The following is a 21522-nucleotide window of genomic DNA, read 5'->3' on the forward strand; positions in this document are numbered from 1 at the left end:
AACCTTTTTTTTAAATATAAAAAAATATTTTTTGGCCACTACAAGGTGGGTAGTTATCATATACCAAATATCATCAAAATCAAAAATAGTGATGCACTGATCATTTGTTAAATTAAAATGGAATGCCAATTGCACAAAAATAATATTTTAAAATTATAAATATTGTACAAAACAGAATTTACGATAATAATATTATTCTAATTTGGTGAAATTACGGATTCAATGTACATTAAAGCACTAATTATTATTATTTTTTTTTTTGTAAAAAATATATCTAAATTAAAAATCTTTATTTATCGAATTATTAATTCTGTTTACGTAATAATGAATTTTGTATAATTTTAATTAATTATAAAAACGATAGTAAATTAAACGTGCATAAAAAATGTACGATTATTGTTGTTGTCCTATTAGACGGGTGTAAATATTTTTCATGTTCGTTAGTAATGCAGTCTTGTTCTTCAACCCAACCATTTATTTTCATTGTTCGCACTACACATTGCTTCATAACATGAAGGTTGGTTTATTGTAGTATGAAAGAATTAAAAATTCATTAATAATTAGATACTGGGAGAATATTTTGGTTTTGTTATTATTTTAACTTGCTGTTTAATAAATACAAAACAAGCTAAGATAACAGCCTCACGCTTATCACGTGTTGATGAAATTTGTGTGCCAGTCTAAAACAGGTGTATTTATTAAGATGCCATTTTTAATCTTTGTGTTAAAATGAAACGTGAACTTAAAAAAATGTTTATAATTAATATTTATGGTTTTCAAATAAAATATTTCGTTCAATTTTAGGTTATGTATTGCCATAAGATATTTCATTCTCTCTGATAAACCACTAACTTTATGATGAAAGATATGTTACTTGAATTTGAAAAGACTATTGATAGGTTTTTGAAGAATAATGACTACAAAAGTTCGTTGAAACACTGTTCACACGATAAATTTTCAGATAATTTTGATTATTGTATCTACTTTACTTTTTATAAAGAAAACAAACAATTAACTGCTTGTAATACATTTGAAGAAGATAAAAGTAAAGAAAATTCAAAAACTTCGTACTTGGTGAGTAGATAGTTTTCTGTATGCTTTAATTTTAGTTCTGGGAGAAGTGCGTTATTTATATCTGTATCGGTAAAAATTTAACTATTTTCATTTCTGTTTATTAATAAATTGTTGATACTGATTTTTTACCAATTTCGAATTGTGTGATCATTTGTGTACAGTATGTATTTTTAATCTTAAGTAAAAAATGATTTAAGATTGTAGAATTACAGAACTGGATTATCAAATAGAAAATGTTTTGTATCTTTCTTAAAATTATACTAAAATACGGTGTGAAGTTTTTGAAGTAATTATTTTACTCACTTTATAATATGTGAGTTTTGTTTTATCTAGAACTATCATTCCTATTAGGCCTATTACATGCATTAGCATGAGCTAGATAGTTTGTGGTATTGACTGCTATACATTCTTCAAGAAACATAGGTCTGTTGAATAGTCATATTTTTAGAAGCTTAAAGTTTATATTAAGGTGGGTGGTGTAAGAGTGTTGTAAATAAGTATTTTAATATATATTTGCTATGACATTTAAATTATATTTGTTTGTTAAAAATTGTGCACACCACCTTATGCCATCTTTATTCAGTAAGATAGTGAATTCAGCCTACCTGTGCCAGTATACTACGTTGTATATTCATTGTTAGTATGAGTGTCCATACTAGTAATTTAAAAATATTGTTGCCAAGATGATGGAAATAGGGGAGCTCATAGAACGTTAATATAGTGTAATATGTATGAAGTAATTTACAATATTACTTAAATAATGCAGTTGATTCAGAGAAACAGGAGATTTTGAAAATTAAATATTCTTATGAAAACATTATTTATTCTGAAGATCACATTTTTCAGGTGATCTGTGAACACATTCCTCCAGTCTTGTAGTGAAATTCTGCATGATTTGATGGAAATTTTAACAAGGGATTTTCAGCAATTTCTGTCCAAATCTTGGTTTTTAGTACTTTTGCCATAGCATGACTTCTGTACACTGATTTTTAAGTTGATCTCACTAAAAGAAATCACAATACTGATAAATCAGCAGACCATGAAATGTCACTATTCTTGAAATTATACAGTTGCCAAATAATTGGCCTTTAGCAGCCATCAATATTCATGCAGTGAGTGATGTTGATCCACCTTGTTAAAATTATGTGTTGTTAATAATTTGTGGAAATGTCTGTAGTGTTTGTACATCAAAGTTTTTCAGCATAGTGACATATTGATCTGATGTGACTGTAGTTTATGAGACCATCCTTGTTTTCTGAAAAATAAGGCCCTGTTATGCGCTTATACAATGACACAGCACACACAAGGTAAAATTGTTTCTGTGTTGCAGATACTGGTGTAACTGTGTAGAATTTTCTTGTTCCCAAAAATGAAAATTTTTGTTAATTAACAAATCCATTAAGGTGGAAATGAGGCTTCATGCAACTTTCACAGTTAAAAAATTCATTTTCCTTGATTATCTTTACAACCAATCGTTCACAGAATTAATGGTTTCAGTTCCTGGACAATCCAATTTTTATAGATGGTAAGTAAGTCATGCAACACTATTCTTTGAACACTTGAACTTTGCAATTTTAAAGACACTAGATGATGACAAATTTAACTGAGTAGGCTGTAGGCTTTTTGTGACAGCAACTTGAACAGTCTCAGTACTGTCTGGCATACAAATGGTCAGTACTTCGCCTGCAGGTTTCTTTTTCATTGCTGAAGTGTTTTCCTCAAAATTCATATCCATCTGTTAATTGCCTGTGCTGACATTACTTGATGATTATGGCATCCTAGATTAAACTGGTGGAGAAATTCTCTACAATAAGCCTCCACACTGTTATTTTTATACAAATCTTTGATGGGAAAGCATGTTGTGCACCACTTCAAGTATCTATGGAAATTAAATGGCAAGATGGCATGAGCTGTCTTCTACAAGTTATTCAATGCTGACACTTGTCCAGGGTTACCAACACATTTCCCTGAATCTCTCTGTACTAGTGAGTAACAGTTTTTGTTTGTTTTTTTTCAAGTTTAAACATTTCTATTTTCGAAATATAATCTGGACTTTGGGGTGCAAGAATTTTTTTTAAGAATGGTGATTATTTCTGATTGAATTATTTATGCAGAAGCTCCTTTTCAAATGATGGTAATTTTACAACACTCTAAACATACCATTTAAGAAGATATAGCAGATATTTGCTACTTTTAATAGGCCTATTTCATTTTAGGTGTACAGTAATCAGTTAACAGTCAAAAACTATTAATCTGTAAGGGCGAAGGAGCAGAAAAGAATCTTAATTTATTATAGGTTAAAAATTAAATGTATAAAAGTAGCATAAAAAACAAAATTCATTATTGATTTGATTATATTTAATCTTGTTTTATGATTGAAGAAGAAAAATATTTGTTAAGTTTTAAGAAGTGAATTGAATTTAATCTTTTTATTTACAGGCTTCTAAACTAATTAACGAATCAAGAAGTTGGTCATTAAAAGTTCAAAATGTACATATTCCAAATGAACATTACATGTACATTTATTTAGATAGAACAACAACCTTCTTTGAGTGTTTTAATCATGTGTTACAAAATGGCACTGAATATGGGAAATCTTCACTGTATTTAGGCAAGGTATAACTTTTTTTTCAATTTTGAAGTTGTATTGCCTTCACATAATTGAGTCAGATAGTTGTGATTACAGAACTGACTAATGTTTTTGATTATTTATTCATATGTAATAAATTATAAAGTTGTTACCGTATCAAAGCAGAGTTCACTACTGTTGATCATCAGTAAGCCATCAAATCATAGGGAAATTTACTAGAGTAAATTTCCTGGTATGCTTTGGTTCTGTGGATTTCAAGAGAGAATAAATACTTCTTTCCTCTTAACACAGTTATATGGGAAGCCTAAGGAAACAGGGATTTAGAGTTTGTATATTGAAATTTGATAATTTCAAATCAAATTTTATAATGTCAGTATAACAATAATGAGGGATATTATGCAACTAGAAAGGAAGAGAAGGAAAATCAAGGTGAAACAGAGGAATGAAGAAAGGGTGCCCACATTTTAACTGTGTTCCAAATAAAATATTTAAAGAGATAAATTATTCAGGTAAAGGAATTAATCTGAACATGTATTCTTCATCAAATTTGAGATTTGCTGATAATATCATGGAGATGACTAACCCAAGTGAAGACTGGCAAACGGCATTGGAAGAATTGGTAAGAGTAAGCAAAAGTAAAGGGTATTGTTAAATTCTGACAAAAGAATGATAACCATCAGTAGTAGGAAAACACCTGTGTATGTGGATAAGGTTAACATTGATATGTAAAGGATTATAAATATTTGGTACAAATAGTGTCTTTTCAGCAAAGAAGAAGTAAAGAAGGGAGTAGCAGAATTAAATCTGGTTGGAGGAAGTATTGGTTTCTTGGAAGAATTATGAAGGGCAAGTTTTCAAAAGAACTGAAAAATTACCACAGTTATTCTCTATGATACCAAACTTAGCTGCAGTATGATACCAAACGCAAAAAGGACAGAGTAAGCAAAATAAGGTGATACTGAGGAATATGGCAAGAGAAATACATTTTTAAAAATGGAAGTGGATTGGACATTTGGGCAGAACAGGATAGCAACATTAGGTAAAAATGAATTCTGGATAAATTCCCAGGGGCAAGCAGAAACAAAGAGAAACAAACACTTTCAGATATAGATTGAAAGTGTAGAGAAAGTGGGCAACCAGTGGAAAGTTAGTATTCTAAAAAGACTAGATTTTGATGTTACTGTTACTCTAAATTTTATATTGAGTTGGTTGATTTTTTTTAATATTGTTTTACTTTTGGTTTGTTAGATATGTAATTTTGTTTTAGTAACACGTCCTCCAGAAGGAGGTGCTTTTGTTCTTTAAAAAAAAAAAAAGATGGCAATAAAGCTTTATTAGTAGTAGAAATAGTGGTAGTTGTATTATAGATCAAAACTTATAAAATTAATTGACTGCTATTTTGTTAAAGATTATCTCTATGAAACATAATTGAAAAAATGTATTTGGTATTTGAAATTAGCTACCTGATGAATAAGTCTGTAACAATGTTTATGATTTCTTGCTTTTAAATTGGCACTTTTTTTGTAACCAAATGTGGTTAATGAGTTTTAATTATTGGTTCAAAAAAATAAAATGTAAACAAATTCTGCTTTCAGAATCTGTGCATATTTCAACTTAAAGTGAGTGTTCTTACTTTTGTTTTTATATAATTTTATTTGTTTTTCAAGATTTTTAGAAAGAAAGATTTTTGTCCTCCTCTCCTAAATGTATAAAATTCTAATATTTATTGAATTCTTTTACATTTTGTAAAATTTTAAATCAAATTTAATGATTTTTTTTCATGTTATGAAACTTTAATCGTCATCAAAGTGACATAATGTGTGTGGTATCAGGTGCTTGGAAATAAAAATTTAAGAAAAGTTAGCATTCTCTTTTGGTAAAATTGCATCAAACTTTTACCTGTGCTCTTAATGATAATCATAAGATTATCATTTAATGGACTTTTTGTTGTTGACCTTTTTTTTTGCTGTTTACTTGATTTTTAACAAATGTGAAATAAATCTATTTCAGTATTGTGAAAATTTATAGTAAAATCACCTTATTAAATACAACCAAGAATGATTTAGTGGTATAATCTTTTCAACAAATAAAATGAGCATGTATGGTACCATTTAGGTTGTATTTAGTATAATCTTATACCAGGTGTTTCATTATTTTTGTTTTGCTTGTTTCAGACATTTTTACTTACCACTGAAACAAATAATGAATCTCCATCGACATTAACTGAATTGAGAGTACAGCTGACTGAAAGAATATTAAGTCAGGTTCTTATGTCAGGTGGTGCTACAGTAACTAGAAATTCAGAAAATGAAAATATTTTTAAACATTTACATTTGAGTAATAGATTATTAAAAGCAACAAGAAATTTATTAAAAAATGAAGATTTTAGTTTGATATCTATAGCTCCTGTTTCAAATTGTAATATTTCACCTGATGATTATAAAAAGTAACTAGTTATCTAATATTTTTTTTAGATTAAATAAGATTCTTATAAAATTTGAAAACCATTTGTACTTAAAGGTCACTGAAAACACTTAAAAAGTAAAGGATGTTTATTATTAAATTCTTCTACCTTCTTTTGATATAAACAAATGTATATTCTAAAATACCTTACAAAAATTATAAGAGTATTATAAAAAACACATTGATAATTTTTGATTTGTTATCATACCAATAGGAAATAGCAAAAGTCATTACTTTACCCTAAGCAATCTCAGAACAAATTTATTCTCTATATAATACACACTTTTTTTTCTTGTTTCTAGTTGAAATACTTTTATTACATATATATTAATCAATGAAAACTTCATAGTCAAAATATATACTATCACTACAATGTTGATGTCGTCATGTCATATACATGCCAATTTTAATTTTCACTTATCAACATACAGTTCACTGCAAAATACAAAACACTATAATTCAGTGAAATTCCTAGGTCTTAACATAACAAATTAAATAATTTTTTTTTTCAAAAAGAATAAAATCTGGATTTAGTAGAATCCATTCTATAAAAGAGCAATACTTTGTTCCATTTATTTATCCAAAACTTTAATGTTAATTTTCTCTTATCTAAAGAAAATTCAGGAAATTTTTATTATTAACATAAAAGTTAATGATAAAAATAGATATCGAACTTGGGTGCTTATATGAGATTAGAAATAACACAAAAGATAAGACATATTCTGCACGTAAAGCAAAAAGGATGGGGTGAGCAATAAGGAGCTTTGAGCAATGTGTCAAGAAAAGTACATCTTTTAAAGTGGAAGTGGACCAAGCCATGTGGCCAGAACAAACCGGGAAGCAGCTTCCCTTTATACTTTATTCTTACATACAGATTAAAACGAGTTTTTTCACAGGTTTTTTCTGCATTGCATCTGTTCTTAAATATAAATTATTACAGCATAAGGAAAACTGGAATCATTCCAGGCATGTCTAACCTTTAGCAGATGTTTTTTTTGTTTTTTTTTACTGGCTTTATTTTATGTATGTCTTTGTTATTTAACTCATAAACTGCACCAAATTATGTATAATTATTTAGAAATAATTCCTTTCTACCTCCAAAGTAGGCTGTTGGTATAGTAGAGTATATTGTTATACAACATAATTTTTTTTTATTTATTGATCCTAATAATACCTCTGCTTTTTTGTTTGATTGAATGAGTAGACATGTAACCTGAATCTCAAGCTCATGTCGAACATTTTGTAAAACTGTCGAATAGATCCTGATTACGGTAACTAGTTTAAAAAACTCTTCACTTAAATCATCATTGATTAACATTATGATTTGTTTTTAGGTCAAGAAAAGAAGCTTTGCTAATAAAAGGTGAAGAAACAAATAGTTCTCTAGGCAGTGAAGAATTAGAACATTTATGTGATGCAGTTGTTTTATTTGATTTATTAAAGTCAAAAATTAGCAAACCTGTTAAATCAACAGAGCATTGTGACCAAGATCGAGGTATTGTTTCAGTTTGACAACACATAAGAAATGCAGAATCAAATTTTAGTTTATAATTTTAACTTTCTGGTTTTGTTGAGCAATTTAATTTACTCCTCTAATGATTTGTGAGGTTCTACTGTGAAACCAGTTTACCAGATAAACTAGTATTATTTTATACTTTTTTTCTAAAATTAAGCCTATAGCAGAAGGATGTATGCTAACTTTGAATATGAATATCATCAGTGAAGAATATTAACCTGCTATCCATTTCTTGAGATTTTCAGAACTTGAAAACTGAATAAAAAAATCAAAATGAAATTTATAACAAAAATTATACCATTAGTTAACCTCCCTGTATTGACAACAAAAAAAAAAATCAGAAAAATATATTATCTAATTTTAAGGAAGAGAAATAGGAGTTAGCGAGTTTTATTTTTTTTTCAAGTATTTACTGGTATAGAGTTAGTTGATTTTATAAAGAACAAGTTAAAAAAAAATAGCACTTATTTCCTTACACCTATATTTTTATTGAAAAATATCTAACTGATAATAAGTTACTTAATTATATTTATAATTTTGGTTATCATTGTTGCAAAGATTTCAGAACATTTTCTTTTTCATGGAACTACAAATCACATCAATTCAGAGTTTTTCTTATGCCCATAATATCTTATATAATTACTGTAAATATCAAATTGAATAAATTAAATATGATAATGTATCATAGTAACCACTGATAATCAGCTGGTAGGATCCTTTTAATAATGTTCATATTTTCTTGTTATCAGGAGTCTTATTTTCATGTAAAGACTATTTCAGACCTCTGTTTGTGTGTGATAATTAATTTTCTTTGTGGGATAAGAAACCTTCATCAATAAATCTAATTTTATAGATGTCACCTTTGGGTGTATACTTTTAAGCTTGGAGGTCTGTCACTTTGGGATCCCTTATTTTTTCCTGGTTGGATACTGTTATACATCATAATGTCATTGAACTTTTTAAAAAAGTTGTGTTCAATTTAAGTCAAATTGAAAGGGGTAGGAGTTTTACAAGCAGTTGTGCAAAAATTCACATACATGGCTGGAGCATTTAGTCTTATTACATAAATAATGTTATACAGCAGAATTCATGCTATCAACCTCCACCTGAATTTGTCCAACTTCTAGGTATTTTTTTTCAATTGTAACATTTGGCATGACATTACGGTTTTGATAATTGAGTCCATCGCTGTATATGATTATTTTTGTGTACCATTTGTAAGTTAGATTATTTTTGTGTATCACATTGACATTTTATTACCATTAACAATTTTTCCTGAATAAAATAACCCCAAATAAATAGAAAATTTTCAGCCTCATTCTGTAAGAAAAAGAACCAATTGTGAAAATTAAATTATAAAAACATAAATTGTGAACTTTATAATATAAAGTGCTGTTGTTTGATTTTTGAGCCATCAGAACAGATTGCAAATCTGCTGTCAAACATATTTTTCATTCAAAAAAACAACTTTACCAAAAAACACAGTAACAGAAAAACCTAAAAAAACTAATATCAGCCGGCTTTCATGGGATGCCGTGACTCATGATGCAGAGGATCCTGTGAAGTCTGAAGTCAGCTATTGATATTAGTTCTTGTTTAGATTTTTTTGTTACTTTGTTTGGTGATTAAGTTTTTTTTTAGAAAGTTATTTTTCATTATCTTCATATTTTTTTTCTTTTCTTCCCTTCTTTCCTTCTTCTAATTTTCTAGCACCGTGTAATTGATATTCTTCTTCAGCCAAAGTACTCACCTTACAACCAGAACATTTTTCACATTTATCCTCTTTTTTTTTTTATGGAAAAGTGCAGTATTTCACCCACTGAAAGTTTCATTAAAGACTGTTCTTGACAGTGGTTTAACATCGTGTTATTTATACCAGTCTTCTACATTAAAATTATGTAGTTGTTGCTTAAATAACCATTCTGGTAATAGTTATTTTTTAGAAGAATGCACTCCACAGTAGTGCAATTCCATAACAGGTAGTGCATCAATAAAAGCCTATACTTGTATCTTCCTGTGTTCAAATTGCTTTGCTTGACATCTATCTTAACATACCCACGGTATGATTGACTCATTCTTTGTCGCTTACTGTTTTGTTCAGGGTACCAGTTATGTTCACTTGAAATTTCTTATTTCGTCTTTTACTTTTTTTAGGTAAATCAGAATAACTATCAGAGCTGGATGTTTCAGAGTATGGTACCAAAACTATCCAGTTGATATGTCTGTCTGTTACAATTGCTAGGCCTTTGATCTTGGGATTCTGAACACTGATAAATTTCTTGCTTAATACAATTTCTTTGCACATTCTTGTCTGGTTCAAGTGTAACTTGATCAAAATGAATAATTTTGTTGAAAGCTCTGCCCCCACCTTCTTTGATAAATTCCACATTTTCAAATGACTTGTAATTCTCTGGGAGTTATCAGATAATAATAGTAGGGTTACTTACATTAAATCCAGCAGGAGATTTGGGATTTTGTGCTCATAAATACTGACAGAATTTGTAATATTGTCGTTTTCTTCTATTGCTATTACTTAACTAACATAGTATATATTATTTGGATAGCTCAACTAACATATTTCCTCCTAACATCTGAAAGCAAAATAATAAAAATTTGAAGGTTAAAACCTTTTGTAAGTTAGATAAATCATAAGTTTGATATGAAACAACTCTTAATAATTATTTCTTCTTATTAACTAGCAAAACAACAAAAAATTGTTTGTAGGATAGATCAATTTATCTAAGGGAAAAAATATTTTTAGGTTATACTTATCAGTCTTAATTACAGGGTGTCCCATATAAAACGCAACCCAACCTTATATTGGTAGGTATTGAAATAATAAAAAGGCATGTGTAAATTTAATTTTTATTATTACCATCCGTTACCTTACATTTAGAGTAAATGTTGGAAGTGGCCGCCATCTTCTTGAATACAAGCTTCAATTCTTTTTACAGCGTTTCTTGCAACTTTTTTCAAAGTTTGTGGCTGGATATTTAATACAGCTTGTTCAATATTGACCTTCAAGTGTTCGTGGTTTGTTGCTGTAAGCTTTTTCTTTCAGGTAACCCCATAGAAAATAATCCACCACAGTCAAATCTGAAGATCTTGGTGGCCACAAGCCTCGACCAATAACACGATTACCAACGAAATCAGAAGTTGAACCTGCGTAGTGCGATGTCGCACCGTCATGTTGTAGCCAGCAGTGTCTTCCTCTTCCAGGAGTGCAATGAACTGAAATAAAATATCCTGATATCGTTCTGCATTAATGGTGTACTCGAAAAAAATACGTAGGACTGATTATTTTCTTCCGCTATATCGCGCACCACATGCCCAACTTCTGCGGGTATAATTGTTTTTTGTGATAAACGCGGGGATTTTCAGCACTCCAAATTCTACTGTTTTGGCTGTTTACGTAGCCATCCAAATGAAATCGTGCTTCATCTGTGAAAAATAACGAATCCATAACATTAATTCCCTTACGCAGAAATCGACAGAACCATTGACAATATTGTAGCCGTTTTTCTTTGTCGGGCTCAAGAAGTTGATGAACCATTTGAATGCGATAAGGTCATAATTGTAAATGTTTGGTCGCCCAATGAACAGTTGATTTAGACAAATTAATTTCAGCAGATAAACGTCTGATCGATTTATTTGGCGAGGCGAGTAATCGGTCTTTGATTTCAATGACTATCTGTATTCAACAATGACGCAGATCTTTTGTGTTCCTTGTTATTAACAGAACCGGTCTCTCTAAATTTTGCAACTAGCCTTAATACTGATGTTTTGTTAGAAGCTGGTTTATCTGGGTACTTATGGCGAAACAAACCTTGCACTGCAACCACTGATTTTGTACTAAAGTACGACTCAACAATGAAAACACGTTCATCTAGCGAAAACACCATCTTGTCTCTAGCAATACACTGAACGTTATGATTGCATTGTTGTTACTATTGGTAGTGTTCTACTGTGTCGCTGCGATGTTCAGATGTAAGACGAGTCCATTTCAGTAACGAGTAGGGGAGTAAGCTTGACTTTTGAAATTTCATGGATGAGTGATTGATGGGTTGCGTTTTATATGGGATACCTTGTATAACTCTATTAAAGTATTTTTTATTATCTAAAATATTATATAATGTAATATTATCTAAGATAATAATAGTTTGTTCTTTTTAATTATCAGAAAAACAAAAATTATAGATTAGGTTAGTCTGTAATTTTTACATGGTTATGGCAGAATTGAAACAAGATATTTTTATTACCTTTTAATTAAGTATAATAAAATTTGATACATACCTTAAAAGAACAAACTGAGATATGATTGCAATGTCACTTATAAAATAATCATAAACTTTGAAGACGATACCACTTTTGGTTTTTTCTCATAGACTATTTGAAAGAAGGCAAGACTATCACTGGGGAATATAACACTTCACTGTTGGACCAGTTGAATGCTGTTATTCAGCATTGAAATGTCCACATCTGGGCCAAAAAGAAAGTGCTCTTTCACCACAATAGTTCTTCTATTGTGATGGATTACTATTTTAGCTTTTATATTTTAAAGACTCCGTCTGCGATATTAGTTTTGAGTTTTATTTCACTTTTCAACTTTTGTGTTATTTTACCTTTTAAAAAAAAATTCCGGGCGATGATAACACACAGGCGTTTTTCGCCCCTAAACAAAAAAAAAACTATAATAATCCTGCACACACTTCTCAGGTTATTGCTGTAACCTCTATTACCTATGGTTCGAAGTGCTTCCACATGCACTGTGTATTCACTAAATTTGCCTTCCAGCAATCATTTCCTTTTTCCAAATCTGAAGAAATGGTTCACTGAACAAAAATTCACTTTAAATGACGAGGTCAAAGTTGAGACAGCTTATTTGCAGAGCTGAACAAATTATATTATACTGAGTATTTTAAAAAGTGAAAATTGCAAGGTTTGGAAACAATGAACTGGAAAACTTTTAAAAATTCTGGAAAAACCTTGTTTTCTTTATCAGATCAAGAACTTTCTGAACAGCCTCATATTATGTACTTTTCAAACTATAATAAATAAATTAGATAAAGTTAAATTAAATTTATTTTGTTTGATGTAGTTTACTAATTAAAGTTTTCACTTTTAAGTTTTCTTTTTAAGTTAATCTACAGATTGTAAAACAAAATATAAAGATTACAAAATAATTTATTTAAATAAGAAAAGTATTGATATTAAGATGTCAGTATATATTTATAAATATAAATCATTGAACGTTTTTTGGTCAACTGCAAAAAAGAAATCAGTTCAATCCATTCACTTTGTTTTCTGTGTATTCAACCTTATTTTTTACCAAATTCATATTAATTTCGTTGACGAAGTTCCTCAGTTGTCTCATTGATTTCTTCCTGAATAACTTTTGTGGAATTTATATTTTTTTAATTATTTAATTTAGATGAAAAGAAGATATTTTTTTATCATTGCTTAATAATCGATCATTCTATCTTAATGTGCACTAACATCATTGTGATAGCCTAGTATGTTGTGTCAAAATTAGTATGTTGAATAAAATTAGTTTAGTTAAAAACTTAGGAAAAAAATAATGGATGTTCCAGGGACCCTTAACCCAACTTATTTAGTGGTGTTTTATATATTGCTTCTGAATTACTTTTTTCATATGGACAACCTTTTTGTAAGCCTGCAGTACTTAAATAAGAGTAAAAACAAAAAATGTTTAAATAAACTTGCTTAAATGGCATTAAAAACAGAATATGATTTCTTTCACCTATTTGAATTTTGACTTTTTGAAGTCTGTGCCAAATTTATATTAGTACTTTTTATATTTTTTTTATTCTGGCGCCATCTTCAAAATTTCAGATTTAAAGAAATATAAAAGTATTATTTAATTCTTTTTTAATTTTATTATATTTTGAATTACTACATTGCCTGAAAAATCCATTGTTAGATGGATATAATTTAGATGCTTCTGTTAATATTAAATAAATAAAAAGATATCAGATGATTTGTTTTAATAGATTAATATAAAAATTTATTGAATGCGAGACTGTTATGTTCATTATAACTTTTTTAATAATAATTTTTAATTTAATAAAAGAGAAAAATTGTATTAACTCATAGATCATTGTTTTCCACTTCTTTTTGTGACCCCCTAGATGACAACTATGTTTTAAGGTTCTCTATGTGGGGATCTGAAGAAGAATTTAGTAGATTGGCTGTCTGTGGCGAAAAATTTTAATGCATTGCCAGTAGTCTAAGCAGTTCTGAACCAGATCATTCCACATTACCCCTAGTCATGGACAGTTTCCCTACTTCAAATTTATTTTATTTTCATTATCTTTATCTGATATATATATGAAAAAGTCATTCTACAGAGTTAAATGTTTTATTTATTATTTTATAATAAAATAATGAATGTGCCAAGAAATAAAAAAGGTACAAGTCCACTTGGAACTAAGTGTAGTTAAATGCAAATTTGGGAAATTATATTTATACAAACATTATTCGTTTTCCCACTGAGAAAGGGTTAAATTTGAAATAAATGAATAGTTTGATTACAGCTTAATATTATATATTATTGTTATTCTGTGCTTGATGTAGGGCTGATTGTAAATATATTAATAAAGTAGTGAATATACAAACACTTTTTTTTTTAGGTGCAGTATTTGTTTTTTATAATTATGTTAGATTAAAAATCATATTAGATTTGTTTGAAGAAAAATCTTCAAACGGAATCTACCCAAAACTTCCAGAATTGCAAGAAATTGATGTTTCATGTTTAACGTATCAGGTAAATATCGTTTAATAATGTTTACCAAATTTTTGCTCTTTTCATGGTGTTGAAAATTAAAATTTAGTTACTTTATTATTTCTATAATGCTTTCTGAAAATTAACTGTAATTTAAACTTAATACAATTTATAAAAAAATGTTAATGATTGGGTTTATTGTATCAGTCTTAATATTCAAAATAGTTTAATATTCAAAATGTTGTTTTTGTGATTTACATTTAGATATTATTTTGTATATGACGCATGTATATTAAATTTTCATAATTTTTTTCACATTGAAGTCTCACTTATCTTACAATCTTTTTTTCGAAGCAGCAGTTAGATTCTGTTCAGTCATAGGTATGTATTTAATTGTTATCATTCTGTAAAAAAATATATATATTTTTATAATAAAGTTTTTCAAGAACATTAGTTCATTCCTTTTTTTTTTAAAAAAAATCTTGTTTAAGGGTGGCATTCATCAGAATCAATTCATTTTTCGTATTGCCCTTTCAGCCCTTTGTCACTTTTTTGACATGGGGAATAACCAAAAGTCAAGCAGATGAGATCATTTTGGGTGCAAAATATACAGCCACCATGCACATGCACAAATTGTTTGTTAAAACTGAATCTTCTCCAATACTGGTATCAGCAATTTCTTGTTGGTATCAGCAAAATTTAATTGTTCGTGATTAAATTCCAAATTTTTTCAATAACATCAGTAGTTTGCCTACTGAAGTCTCCCCAAAAATTGTACATTTTCCATGCAACCTTCTTTGGAATAGTTTTAATATTATTTTATTCGTGTATGTCCATAGTATTACCTCATCTTTCGATGAAACTTGATGTAAACATTCTTGATCACATCCTGTTATCATACAAATAAAATATTTAATATAACTTTATTCAAAGATTGAGGCAGTGACTGATTTAACTGACAAGATGAAAAAAATTACATGTGCATATAAAATAAATAAATTAATCATGGTTTATGGTAAACCCTTGTCTCGGCGCTTCTTCCCATTTATAAATATAAATAAAATAAAAATATCTTACTATTATATAGAAGTCACATAAGTTTCCATACTTTTCCTATGGATGGAAATGTATAGAACACCCATGTGTAATCAGATTTTTTTAAAATCATCTGAAATATACAAATATAAATATTATATCTAATTTTAAATATTTGAAAATTATATGTTTGTAGGTTTATTACTTTAAAGCTTTCAATCTGCATGTAGTTATAAAAACTGAATATGATTTTATTTTCTAATGGTTGTTAATGTTTTAAGCACGTTGTTATTTGTATAACAATAATCATTTATTATAATATCTGTGTTGTAGAAATAAAAAAATAATTGTCCACAAACATAAATTATTATTTTTATTTATTATTATTACTATTTTATATTTAATTTTGGTTTAGAAAAATGGATATGATTTAAATAGTTGATTATGTAATGAAGAGATACCTCTTTATTTTCACAATTTTAGAATTATTTTATTTTTTTGCAAATAAAATCTAAAATAATTGGCCAGTATATATATATATATATATATATATATATATACATAAAATCACCTGTATGTATATACACACCCACACATACAGTTGATTCCAAATTCAACAGCAATCACTGAGGAGATGATTCTGTAGCCAAGTTCATATAAACATAGGTCAGAAAAAATCCATTAGGTAGTTTCAGCTCACAGAACACTTAGCCTAGTTCTGTTTTTCTACACCCTATGTGAAATTAAACCATACTAGAATTCTTGGGGTACAAATCAAGGGGTAAATTTGATGCTTTATTTTGGTTTCTTTCATCTAAGATGTTGAATAAAAGTGGTCCTAGACCTCTATCTCACTTAGGTTTCAAGAAAAACATGAAAACGTTTTGTTGGAAAATGCACTTTTCGGTGTAGAATAGTAATATAAGTAATAAAAGGTGCAACAAACAAATTTTTATACATAAAATAAATAATCCTGTAAGACCTTTTACTAAATTTCAAAACAGTGCCTGCATATTTCATAGCTAAAATACTTAGAATAAAATGAATCTTAATTATAAACAGTTTAAAAAATGGTTAAAAGCCATAAATAAATTAAATTCTGTTAAAGTTAATTCTAACGCAAAAATATTAAGTGATTATATCACAAGTACCCGAATATACCAATTGACCAAGCAATAGAAGTAATAAAAAACAGTTTAAAGGACACCCCAGAATACAGCAGTGCATTAATCACCATTATGAGGAATATTTGTCTTCAAAATTACTTTGAGTATGAAAACAATTGTTATTTACAAACAAAAAGCTTACCAATGGGAAATATACAAAATTTTGAAAAAATTTGTCATGGTATATTAAATACTCACCAAATATTACTATTGATAGGATATGCTGATATTTTAGTCACATGTAACCCAATTATAAATAAGGAGCATTTGATAATTTTAATAAAAATAAAAATTTATATGTAAAATAGAGAAAATATATTTCTTAAATGTTGAATTGAAATAAACAAGTAGTATTAAATACATTTTAATTCTAATCACCCATGGTTACAAAAAAATATAAAAACCTGATATTTTGTCTATAACAAATTTTTCAGGATTATAAAAGTGACAGTTTAGGCAATTCTAAATTTTTAATTTTTTTTTAATATTTGATTTTGATGTAATTATAGAATTGAATACAAACTGATGATGCAGGATCCTGTGAAAACTAGTAAGTTTACTTATCTGTTTACTGTGTTTTGGTTAGGGTTTCAGGTAATATTGAATATATATATATATATATATTTTTTTTTTTTCAGTATTAACTCCAATAATCAGTTTTTACAGGAATTTAATCAATTTCACTAAAAGTTTATTTTAGTTTCTTCATTGGAACTAATTACATTAGTTGAGGGATTCTTCCAGAAAATGGGCTCTGCTGTTTGTTAAACAAGTTAATAAAGCATTTTATTTTCATATGAACCATTGCTAAATGAACTTAATTTTAAGTTACTGCAATACTGAATTCATGAAGAATTTTGGAACTTGTTAAAATTTAGTATTTTCATACTTTATTAAATTTCAATGAAAAAAAGATATTTTAATCAAAAATGTATGAAATTATTATGATACTTGTTTTCTTTTGTTTGTAGGAGGAATGGAGGTTGATATATGATCATGTTTTAGTATGGCCAAGTCTTCTGCTCAACATTTTACGCAGTTTAAATAATAAAGATGATAATTGTAGAATTCATTCTATAATAAACTTTCTTCAAAATTTATCTTTTGCTATTAGTTCTTATTACAGTAAAGTTCAAATACTAACTGTAAGTATCATTTATTATATTGTTAGCTTTTATAACTTATTAACAGAATCAGTGTGGAAAAATTTATATAAAACATTTGTATCAACTATTATGTTTGTTCAATATTTATTTAAATTGATACTGCTATTAAAAAACTTAGTGATAAAAAAGCGAATATGGTATGTTGACTGTGGTATGATTGTTGTTACAGCTCAAGGCTAATATTTGCACCCAATCACTAAATGTGTTTACTGCCAAATTTCAGTTTACATGTGACTTTTTGGACCCTAAGCAGTATAAATATATTCTAGAAATCGACATGTTTTACATCTAAAGCATTCTAAATAAATCAGAAAAAGGAATGGATAAATTCATGCTGAATGAAAGCATGCTCGTTCTTTCTATTTATGTTTGTATAATATTCTCGGGAGCTTAAACTTAATCATTATCAGTCTAATATTTACTCTTATTAACCTCTTAAATTGCTGTAAACAAGTTGGATCATTTACCATTAGTTTTCATATACTGCTAATCTTAAGTATAATCATTTTCAGTTTCCTCAGCACTGTAGATGATATCTTTTCAATTGTTATACTTCAACTTTTCAGTTCTAATCTATTCAACATTAGACAATATAGTATATTCTTACCAAATTCATAATTTATGTGATTGTATTGATTTAACTGAATGAAGATTAAGTCCGGTTTATATTGATGCTAAAAATAAAGACAGTATATGTGATATGGTTATTTGTGTTTATCCCAAAACAAAGTAGGTTGATACCAGTTAAAACTGTGGTAAATGGTTTGTTCATTCTTATTAATTATATATAAAAAAATTTTCTGAGGGTATACTAGTAACTCAGCAGTTGTAAGGTTAATTTCTTACTTTCCTTACTAATAATGGTTGTTTTACATATTTTTTCAGTTGTATGAGTGGGATTGCAGGTAAACCACATAAAGTATAAAAAATAATAAATAGTATTTGTAGCATATAAATACTATGACTAGCAATAGTTGCTTTTCTTTACTGTTGTTCACTGTACAGCGAGTCCCTCTGGTGAACAGAATGAAATTATCAGTTATAGGGCTGAAAATCATCTGCATTTCAGTAAGTTAGGCATGCTAAGTTGTAGTATATTTAACTCATTGAAAATGGTAGAAAAACTGAGAAGTGAAAACAGAAAACTACAGAATGTGGGGAGTGCCCACTGGCATTCCTAGCTTGATGTGCTTGTTATTTCCAGGAGTGAGCTATCCAGTTTCATGGTGACTGTTTCTTCACATCAGATTATCTGCAACAGAAAATTTACTAATTTAAATAGAACTGACTTACATATAGGAGTAAACATTTATTTATTTTTTTAATTTGTCAAGCAGTTCAAATTAATTCAGGCCAAAAATCAGTTTGATAAATATTTAAATAATATAATTGTGCTTTATAGTAATTAATATGTTTTTTTTATTTTATATATTTTAAATTCATATATTGAGAAGCATATTATAGATGCTACAGCAGTAATAATAATTATAATGCTCTTATGTGCTGGATAATAAACTTAATTGCTTCTTTTTTTGTTTCAGCAACCTAGAGAACAACTGCTCAAATTCTTGTTTGCCCGAATATATTTATTAAAAGTTGTTATGTTAGTTATGTCAAATTGTTTTACAATACTTGGAATAAAACCTCTATCTCATATGTAATATAATACAGTAAGACTGTGTTTTATTGTATACTAGTTCCTTTTATGATTAGCAAATTTTTGTTAGAAATTATGTGGTTAAAGCATAGGTTTGTTGGTATCTATAATTTTTCTATGCTGTAATACACTTACACTCAAGTACACATGAAATATTCAAGTGTTAATGTGTAACAATACTTTTATAGTGTATATTAGACTAAGTTATGCACTTTTAATTTATTTCATATATAGAGTATAGAACTTTTTTTGTAAAAAATGTACTAATAAAGTGTTATCTTCCTATGAAATATTCTTTTTATGTATTTATGCATTAATTTACTTGCAACATTACATTTTGCAATTAACATTATTTTACGATTATTAGTAAGTAATCTTATACTAAGATCATCTTAGATACATTGCTATCATGTGAACATCAAATTTATAAATATTACTAGATATATAATTATCCTTTCGTGAATATCTGGCTGAATAGTTTTATAGTTTGCATGGATATTTCCACATTCCCACATTTCTAGGGATTGGCATAAGTTTTCCTTAAGGAAGTGAGAGCAAGTTGTCAAGTGGGTGATCACGTTATGAGCAATTTAAAACCCCATCAGGCACTACCTGGATTGTAGATATTTTATCCAGGATGGAACAGCACATTACTGAAAGATGATTGTGCATTTACCAACTTAAAATATGAATCATATAAATTAAAAAAAAAAAAAACATGAATCTAAGATTCAATAATTATAATCTAATTTTAGCCATCCCATATGCAGGGGAAATAATTTTACAATGAATTTGAGGGGATTTTCCGAGACAACCCAAAATTAAATTGATTCTGTACATTTCACGTTATTCTATCATTTATTTTAACAGTATTAATCATGGTACACCTGATATTCTTACATGAAACAGGGTCTTCATATAAAAGGTTGATATAAATTTCAACATTAAACTTAGATTTGACTTTCATTCCTTAGTCTGCTTTCTGCAATGATGCAACCCTCCCAGTCCTATTACATTGTAATGCTATGAAGAAATTCTAAGCATATCAACCACCTTTTGCAGCTCTTACTTTTCTCCTACACTTTAAAACAGTGACCCTTTATCCTGCAAAAAAGAAGTTGCTGGGAGCTGATTCAGCAAGTACAAGATGGTATAGATATGATCTTTATATGACTGAAATCATGTCCTAAACTCCAGTTGATTTATTCAGTTTATGAACCACCACTGTATTTAGTAGAATGTTGCAATATTGATGAAATATGTATGCATACTTCATCATTATCTCAACTTTACATATGAGTGTACCAAACTAAGAATAATGGATATTTTTCACGGGTAAGTTTTAAGAATTTTTATAGTTTTATTTTAATTATTTAATTACACTGATAAACATAATTTTTGTTTTCTAACAAGCGATACCTGATTTTAAACTGGTTTTTTATGCTGAAAACAAATATGAACTTGAGAGTCTTTCTATCGCCCACCATTTATGAAAAATTTTTACATTTTAATTAAAGGATTTTTTTTTCATTTTTCAATATATAGTTAGCATTTTAAGCTCCTACACTGTATTTTGTTAGATCATTTTTTATTGGTTAAGTTTGTTTACATAATTTGTAAGCTATAAATAAAAAATACTAGACAAAGAATTAAATCATTTCAGAGTCACATATTATGACATAACATCTAATACTGAAGCGTGAGCTTTCATGGACAAGATTAATCATGTCTGTGCAGGTCAAAATGTGTAACTGAAAACACAGCTGTGTTGTTAAAGCACTGAATTTAGGAATGAATTAATTTTGTTCAGAATTATTGCCGTCTTAAGTTTGTTAATAGTGTAGTAGTGTCATAATGCCTCGAAATTGTGTAAATGATATGGATGCCTTTTGTTATGTGTGTGGTGAGTTTACCGTAAAATCAGATAGAAAAAACATTACACCTTTAAAAAAGCATATCATTTGTACTTTCAGTATAAAATTCGTGATCAGGATAAGATGTGGGCTCCTCATATAGTATACACTAATTGTTATGTATATTTAAGAGGATGGCTGAAAGGTACGTGAAAGGCTTTGCCATTTGGTGTACTTAAGGTTGGGTGTGAACCAAACAA

General features: G+C 28.2%; 1 protein-coding gene across 5 annotated transcripts; it reads left to right on the forward strand.

Moving 5' to 3' along the window:
• Positions 1 to 403: 403 nt before the first annotated feature.
• LOC142325303 (DALR anticodon-binding domain-containing protein 3) lies at positions 404 to 19693 on the forward strand. 5 transcript variants are annotated; one of them, XM_075366878.1, is made up of 8 exons: positions 949 to 1074; positions 2405 to 2599; positions 3514 to 3690; positions 5839 to 6110; positions 7462 to 7622; positions 14294 to 14427; positions 17558 to 17731; positions 19294 to 19693. In XM_075366878.1, exons 2-8 carry the CDS (start codon positions 2597 to 2599, stop codon positions 19411 to 19413), a joined length of 1041 nt encoding a protein of 346 aa, XP_075222993.1. In that variant the 5' UTR covers positions 949 to 1074; positions 2405 to 2596; the 3' UTR covers positions 19414 to 19693. The 5 variants fall into 5 exon arrangements, with proteins under 5 accessions (XP_075222992.1, XP_075222989.1, XP_075222991.1 ...); XM_075366874.1 differs by lacking the exon at positions 2405 to 2599 and having other exon boundaries at positions 405 to 1074; XM_075366876.1 differs by lacking the exons at positions 949 to 1074; positions 2405 to 2599 and adding an exon at positions 426 to 517.
• Positions 19694 to 21522: the final 1829 nt, after the last annotated feature.

The sequence above is a fragment of the Lycorma delicatula genome, chromosome 5 (genome assembly GCF_047948215.1).
Source record: "Lycorma delicatula isolate Av1 chromosome 5, ASM4794821v1, whole genome shotgun sequence".
Classification (NCBI taxonomy): domain Eukaryota; kingdom Metazoa; phylum Arthropoda; class Insecta; order Hemiptera; family Fulgoridae; genus Lycorma; species Lycorma delicatula.

Bases quoted from the DNA above. Each gene is read 5' to 3' on its own strand.
- LOC142325303 (XM_075366874.1), top strand. From the start codon at position 856: ATGATGAAAGATATGTTACTTGAATTTGAAAAGACTATTGATAGGTTT. The intron at 3,691-5,838 runs GTATAACTTTTT...TGCTTGTTTCAG, and splicing joins CTTCACTGTATTTAGGCAAG to ACATTTTTACTTACCACTGA. The intron at 7,623-14,293 runs GTATTGTTTCAG...TTTTTTTTTTAG, and splicing joins GCATTGTGACCAAGATCGAG to GTGCAGTATTTGTTTTTTAT.